The sequence below is a fragment of the Melanerpes formicivorus genome, unplaced genomic scaffold, assembly GCF_026170545.1.
Source record: "Melanerpes formicivorus ecotype bairdi unplaced genomic scaffold, bMelFor1.0.p_v2 SCAF_14, whole genome shotgun sequence".
In the NCBI taxonomy this organism is placed as follows: Eukaryota; Metazoa; Chordata; class Aves; order Piciformes; family Picidae; genus Melanerpes; species Melanerpes formicivorus.
Genome location: NW_027142366.1, coordinates 698,384 through 705,211, shown reverse-complemented (window position 1 = coordinate 705,211; position 6,828 = coordinate 698,384). Strand labels below are relative to the sequence as shown.

At 68.0% G+C, this 6,828-nt stretch overlaps 1 protein-coding gene across 1 annotated transcript; it reads right to left on the bottom strand.

Moving 5' to 3' along the window:
• Window positions 1-1,699: 1,699 nt before the first annotated feature.
• On the bottom strand, window positions 1,700-6,772 carry LOC137445093 (hydroxyacylglutathione hydrolase-like protein). Its single transcript, XM_068146516.1, has 8 exons — window positions 6,471-6,772; window positions 5,208-5,272; window positions 5,004-5,121; window positions 3,936-4,044; window positions 3,695-3,798; window positions 3,444-3,545; window positions 3,279-3,358; window positions 1,700-2,907 (listed from the first exon to the last, which is right to left on the bottom strand). Exons 1-8 carry the CDS (start codon window positions 6,573-6,575, stop codon window positions 2,742-2,744), a joined length of 849 nt encoding a protein of 282 aa, XP_068002617.1. The 5' UTR covers window positions 6,576-6,772; the 3' UTR covers window positions 1,700-2,741.
• Between the last annotated feature and the right edge of the window lie 56 nt (window positions 6,773-6,828).

The following is a 6,828-nucleotide window of genomic DNA, read 5'->3' as shown; positions in this document are numbered from 1 at the left end:
TGGGGCAGCTCTGGAGTCCCCAGCACAGCAGGCAGGGACCTGCTGGAGTGGGGCCAGAGGAGGCCACAGCAATGCTGGGAGAGCTCTGCTGGGAGAGCAGGCTGAGGGAGTTGGGGCTGTGCAGCCTGGGAGACCTCCAGGAGCCTTTCAGTACCTAAAGCAAGCTGGGGACAGACTGCTGAGCAGGACCTGTCGTGACAGGACAAGGGCTGAGGGTTTAAAGTGAGAGACTGAAACTGGGGAGAGGGAAGAAGTTTGTCCCTGAGGGTGGGGAGAGCCTGGCCCAGGCTGCCAGAGCTGGGAGCTGCCTGCTCCCTCAGCTCCAGCATTTGGCTCCAGCTGCAGGCAGCCAGAGCTTTGTGTCCCTGAGCAGAGGGCAGGGGGGGTGGCAGAGCTGCCCCAGCCAGCTCCTGCTGGGCCACAGCAAACTCAGAGGCCAGGATTCCTTGCAGTGCTCCAAGGAAGCCTTCCTGGCCAGCTTGCTCCCCAGAAAGGACACAGCCTGTGGGGTCCCTGGAAGCTGCTCACTTCACACAGGGGGGAAGGAGGCTGCAAGGAGCAGCTCCCAGAGGTCACATCTGGTTCAGAGGCAGGGAGGAGGAGCAGGCTGGGGCTGCAGTGGAGGTCAGCAGGACAAGGGCAGAGTCCTGCATCTGGGGAGGAGCAGCCCCAGGCACCAGCAGGGACTAGGCCTGCTCCTGCTGGAGGGCAGCTCCAGGGAGAAAGACCTTGGAGCCCTGCTGCCCCCCAGCCCAGGGCTGTTGGGACTCAAAACTGGCAACCCCTGCCCCTGGTACCATCCCTCCTGGCAGCCCCTGCCCCTGGTACCATCCCTCCTGGCAGCCCTGCCCTGGTACCATCCCTCCTGGCAGCCCTGTCCCTGTCACAGCCCTCCTGGCAGCCCTGCCCCTGGTACCATCCCTCCTGGCAGCCCTGCCCCTGGTACCATCCCTCCTGGCAGCCCTGCCCTGGTACCATCCCTCCTGGCAGCCCTGCTCTGGTACCATCCCTCCTGGCAGCCCCTGCCTGTGTCCAGCTCCAGTCCCCCTCCTCCCCTCACCCACAGAAGCCAGCAGGGAGCAAGGCATTTGGGGATGGTTTTACTGAGAAGCTTTGCATGTCCAGGCTCTGGATGGGAAGTTGAACTCTGTGTGGGGAAGGCAAGAGTCTGCCCCTGCCCCTCCTGCCTTGGGGGAGCCAGCTGGAGGTTCATGGCCCCCTGCTTCCATGCACAGCTCTTACAGCAGAGTGCTCTGCTTGAACCTACAGCACGAGACCCCAGTGCCAGGAGAGCCAGCCCAGTGCCAGGGAGTGCCAGCCCAGTGCCAGGGAGAGCCAGCCCAGTGCCAGGGAGTGCCAGCCCAGTGCCAGGGAGAGCCAGCCCAGTGCCATGGGAGAGCCAGCCCAGTGCCAGGGAGTGCCAGCCCAGTGCCAGGGAGAGCCAGCCCAGTGCCAGGGAGTGCCAGCCCAGTGCCAAGAGAGCCAGCCCAGTGCCAGGGAGAGCCAGCCCAGTGCTGAGGCCATAACTACCTCAGTGCAAAGGAAGCAGAGAGGTTCTGCTGAGAGCTTGCAGAGCAAGCCAGGATGCAGAGAGCCCCCCAGGAAGCACAGAGCCCCCCAGGATGCACAGAGCCCCCCAGGATGCACAGAGCCCCCAGGATGCAGACAGCCCCCCAGGAAGCACAGAGCCCCCCAGGATGCAGAGAGCCCCCAGGATGCACAGAGCCCCCAGGATGCAGAGCCCCCAGGATGCACAGAGCCCCCAGGATGCAGAGCCCCCCAGGATGCAGAGCCCCCAGGATGCACAGAGCCCCCCAGGAAGCACAGAGCCCCCAGGAAGCACAGAGCCCCCAGGCTACCCCAGCTGTAGATCAGCACCTGGGGCTCTACCTTTTGGCTCCTGTTTGGGTTGGAAGGGAGCTCAAAGCTCCTCCAGCCCCAGCCCCCTGCCCTGGGCAGGGACCCCTCCCACCAGCAGGCTGCCCAAGGCCTCATCCAGCCTGGCCTTCAGCACCTCCAGGGGCAGCCACAAGATTCACAGACTGCACCAGGTTGGAAGGGAGCCTCCAAGGTCATCCTGTGCCCCCCATGCAGGCAGCAGGGACATCTCCAGCTGGAGCAGGCTGCCCTGGGCCTGATCCTGATGGTCTGCACAGACAGAGCCTCAACCTGCCTGGCATGGTCCAGGGGCTTGGCTGACTCCTGGGAGCCAGCAGGGCTGCCACAGCTCCCTGCAGAGCAAAGCCACCCGGCCCCCACTGCTGAGCACCAGTGCCCTCCCCACTGCCCCTTGGCCTGCAGAGGGCTGAGGGGCAGCAGGAGAGCTGCAGGCAGCACCAGGAGGGTCTCCCAGCACAGCCAAGGGGTACAGCACCATGGTCACCAAGTGTCCCCTCCGGTTCCACGCCCTCCCCTGGCTCGCAGGGGCTGCACCTCCAGCCTGAGCAGCACCAGCGGGTGGTCCTCTCTCCGCAGCCCCCCAGCAGCTGCAGCGCAGCGACACAGGGCCCCTGGCTGCTGGCTGAGAGCGCTCCCAAGCTCCGCTCCCCGGGGCCGGGGGGCTCGGCGCAGCTCCGGCGGCCCCGGGCGGCCGGCAGCGGGGAGCCAAGCGGAGCAGCCTCGGCAGCGGCAGCTCAGGGACACAAACCACGTTCCAGGAGGGCAGCAGAGCTGGGTGCAGACAGCCAGCAGGAAGCCCCCACCACGGTGGGCGCTGGGAGCCCCTGCCCCAGGGCTGAGCTTCACTTCTGCTCCAGGAAGGGGCTGAAAAGTCCCCAGTCGAAGGCGAGCACGGCCTGGGGGTGCGGCTGCTCCTTCGGCTTCTTGAAGTTATCCTTCTCGGTGCGGAGGATCCTCAGCACCTCCACGGGGTCTGTCCTGCCTGTGAACTGCTGCAAGGCCTCCTCCCTGCCAGGAGAGCGACTCTGCTGCTGCACAAGGGGGGGGATGGGGACCCCTCCCCGCTGGGAAGAGAGGAGGTGCTGGGGGGAGGGAGGAGATGCTGGGGGGAGAGAGAAGGTTCTGGGGGGAGAGATGCTGGGGGGAGAGAGGAGATGCTGAGGGGAGGGAGGAGATGCTGAGGGGAGGGAGGAGATCCTGGGGGGAGGAAGGAGATGCTGGGGGGAGGGAGGAGATGCTGGGGGGAGGGAGGAGATCCTGGGGGGACAGAGAAGGTGCTGGGGGGAGGGAGGAGATCCTGGGGGGACGGAGGAGATGCTGGGGGGAGGGAGGAGATCCTGGGGGGACAGAGAAGGTGCTGGGGGGACGGGGGAGCTTACGTGACGCGCAGGAAGGGGTTGTAGAGGAACTCCTCCTGCAGCGTGGAGGGCACCGTGGGCAGGTCCTCCTCGTCCCGCTGCTGCCAAGGAACCAGAGCCATCCAAACCCCTGCTGATGCCCAGCACCCCCTCTGCCCCCACCCCAGCAGGGCCACAGCCACCGACCTTGGCCCAGGCCAGCTTCTTCTTCACCATCTCGTTCTCAGGTTCCACTTTCAAGGCGAACTTGAGGTTCCGGACGGTGCATTCGTGGCCGCAGAACACTTTCTGCAACAGCAGCAGGAAGGGACTCAGCACCACGCACGTGCTGGGCCTCACCTGTCCAGGATAGGTGCTGTTCCCCCCCCCCCGAGTGGTGCCAGCCTGGGCACCTCTGCTGAGGCTGGGGTCCCTTCCCTGGGGGGCAGGCGACTCACCGTCTCCTTTGGCAGCGTCCCCAGGGTCTGGGTGAGGTTGGTGTACATCTGCTCAGCTGTCCCCTCAAAGAACTTCCCACAGCCTCCCACGAACAGGGTGTCACCTGTGGGGGAAGGCACTGGGCACCCCTAGGCCCCCTCTCGGGGGCAGGAGGCTCCCGGGGCCGGATGTGCTCTGCCAGGCGCGGCAGGGAGAGGCAGCACCGTGCCCGGTGCCCGCGGTGCCGCCGGCAGCTGGTACCTGAGAAGAGCGCTGGGGGGTCTGGGCAGCCATCCTCCCACACGAAGTAGCACATGTGGCCCGAGGTGTGGCAGGGGGTGAAGAGGCACCGCACCCGGATGGCCCCAAACTGCGGGCAGAGAGGATCAGACCCTGGCTGGGGACCCAGCCCGCCCCAAGGGGGGGTCCCAGCACGCCCCAAGGGGAGGTCCCAGCACGCCCCAAGGGGAGGTCCCAGCCCGCCCCAAGGGGGGGTCCCAGCCTGCAAGCATCTGCTCCAGCGGTGCTCAGCAGCAGGGCCCCGGGAGAGGGTTGGGTCCCCAGCACAGTCCCGAATTGGCTGGGCATGGGATGAGGATTCTGCTCCACCCCAGTGCTCATCCCAGCCCTGCACCCACAGCGCCGCAGGGTCACAGAACACACCGCGGGGGGAGAGACCTTTGAAACCCTTCTGGGCTGCAGCCAACAGCTACAAGCAGAGCCCCATCTGCACCCACCCCACGGCTCAGGGTGCCCAAGCACAGCCCCATCTGCACCCACCCCACGGCTCAGGGTGCCCAAGCACAGCCCCATCTGCACCCACCCCACGGCTCAGGGTGCCCAAGCACAGCCCCATCTGCACCCACCCCACGGCTCAGGGTGCCCAAGCACAGCCCCATCTGCACCCACCCCGTGGCTCAGGGTGCCCAAGCACAGCCCCATCTGCACCCACCCCACAGCTCAGGGTGCCCAAGCACAGCCCCATCTGCACCCACCCCGCGGCTCAGGGTGCCCAAGCACAGCCCCATCTGCACCCACCCCACGGCTCAGGGTGCCCAAGCACAGCCCCATCTGCACCCACCCCGTGGCTCAGGGTGCCCAAGCACAGCCCCATCTGCACCCACCCCGTGGCTCAGGGTGCCCAAGCACAGCCCCATCTGCACCCACCCCGCTGGCTCTGCTCCATCACCCAGCTCTGCTCTGCACCAGCCCAGCGCCCTGCTGGCCACAGCTGCCCCGTGTGGGACCAAGTCCCTGCGTGCTGCCCTGGCGCTGCCCTGGCGCTGCCCTGGCACTGCCCTGGCGCTGCCTGGCCCTCCAGCCACGCACCGTCAGCTCCTGGCCGTGTGCCACCCTGTGCGTGAGGGCCCCGATCCGCTCGTCGGCGCCGTACACCTGCAGCCCGGGGCAGAGCCTCGCCAGCTCCTCGTTGCCCCTCGCGTGGTCCCTGCAGCGGCAGAGGAGGCAATGGATGCCCAGCTCCACTCTGGGCATGGCCAGCCTGGGCGCCCGGCTCACCCTGGTGGCCCTTACCAGTGGTGGTGGGTGGTGAGGATGGCTCTGAGCACCACGTCCTCCTTCCTGATGATTTCCAGCAGCTGGAAAGGACCCAGAGCAGAAGGAAGTGAACAGAGGGGAGGTGGCACACGTGCCACGGCCCCCACAGCGCAGCTGGCAGCAGCCAGTGCCCACCGTGCCCCTCCCGGGGCAGGATGTGCCCTGTGGGCAGCGCTCTGCAGGCAGGGCTCCGGCAGAGCAGAAGCACAGAGTCTCAGATGGCATCGGGTGGGAAGGGACCCCCCAGGGTCATCCTGTCCAGCCCCCCGCAGGCGCAGGGACAGCTCCCGCCGGAGCAGGCTGCGCAGGGACACAGCCAGGCTGAGCCTGGAGCGGTTCCAGGCAGGGAGCCTCAGCCACCTCCCTGGGCAGCCTGTGCCAGGGTCTCGCAGCCTCACAGCGCAGAACTTCCTCCTCGGGTCCCTCCTCAGCCTGCCCTGCTCCAGGTCCAAACCACTGCCGCTCGTCCTGCCCCCACAGCCCCCTCTGAGCAGTCCCTCCCCAGCCCTCTGAGAGATGGGAGGATGAGGGTGGGATGAAGGCTCAGCCCGTGCCCAGCCTCCTCCCCAGGGACGGTGGCTTTACGGCCACGGCTTTAGCACAGGGACAGGGCACGGGCTGGGCACGGGGGCACCGGCGCAGCAGGGGGACAGCGGCTGTGCCACTCACCCTGGCTACAGCCAGGGGCCCGGGGGGGCTGCCAACCCCGGGGCTGCGCTGCCAGGAGGCTTTTAATGCCAACTGCCGACCCGTGGCAGCACCGACCGCTGCCGGTGACGCTCCCCGGAACCGTCCCAGCCGGGGACAAACCAAGCCGCGAGGGTGGCACAGGAGGGTCGCCAGGCAGGGGGTCCGCAGGCGTCAGAGGGGTGCGGGCTGACGCCAGGGGCTGCCTCCAGCGGCACAGGCATAGGCTGGGGCACCCCGCGGGAGGCACAGCCCCGGGCTGGGGTCTGCACAGCTCCCAGCTGCGGCTGGGGAGGGCTGGGAGGTGACAAAGAAGGTGACAAAGAAACCCCCCCACGACCCAGGGGTGGGCAAGAGTGAGGGTCCTGCACGGCGGTCACCCCCTGGGGGGTGCTCCACGCCCCCGCGGATGCACCCCCTGCACGCCAAGCCCCCACAGGCTAGCCCAGCCTGGGGCCACCACCGCGGGCACTGCCCTGAGTGGGCGCCTGCAGCCCACTGGGGACGTGGTGGGGCTGGGACCACTGGGGGAGGGGACGAAACGTCTCTCACCCTTTTGGGGACAGCGGCGTCCACCGCGATGGCATCCCGGGTGCTCTCCTCGATGACCAGGTACATGTAGTTGTCCTCCAGGACAGAAATCACCTTCACCTTCATGGTCCTCCACCGGCGCTGCACACGAACACGAGTGGGGGTGGGAGGAGGTGCAGCCCCGCGTCAGCAAAGCGCTGTGAGGAGGGGCGGGCGGGACACAGGCGGCTGTGCGGTGTCCCCCCGGGTGTCGCCCCCGGCAGCGGGACCCTCGGCGGAGCCCACGCGCGACGCGGCGCTCGCTACCTGCGGGCGGCCCCGGCGCGGCCCCTCCCCGCAGCGGGCGGTCGCGTCCCGCCCCCGTCGGTGCAGCGCGGGC

Coding starts and splice junctions, on each gene's coding strand:
- LOC137445093 (XM_068146516.1), bottom strand. CDS start 6,575: ATGAAGGTGAAGGTGATTTCTGTCCTGGAGGACAACTACATGTACCTG. Junction 4,045..5,003: donor CACACGGCCAGGAGCTGACG/GTGCGTGGCTGG, acceptor CTCTGCCCGCAG/TTTGGGGCCATCCGGGTGCG. Junction 3,799..3,935: donor CCCCCCAGCGCTCTTCTCAG/GTACCAGCTGCC, acceptor CTTCCCCCACAG/GTGACACCCTGTTCGTGGGA.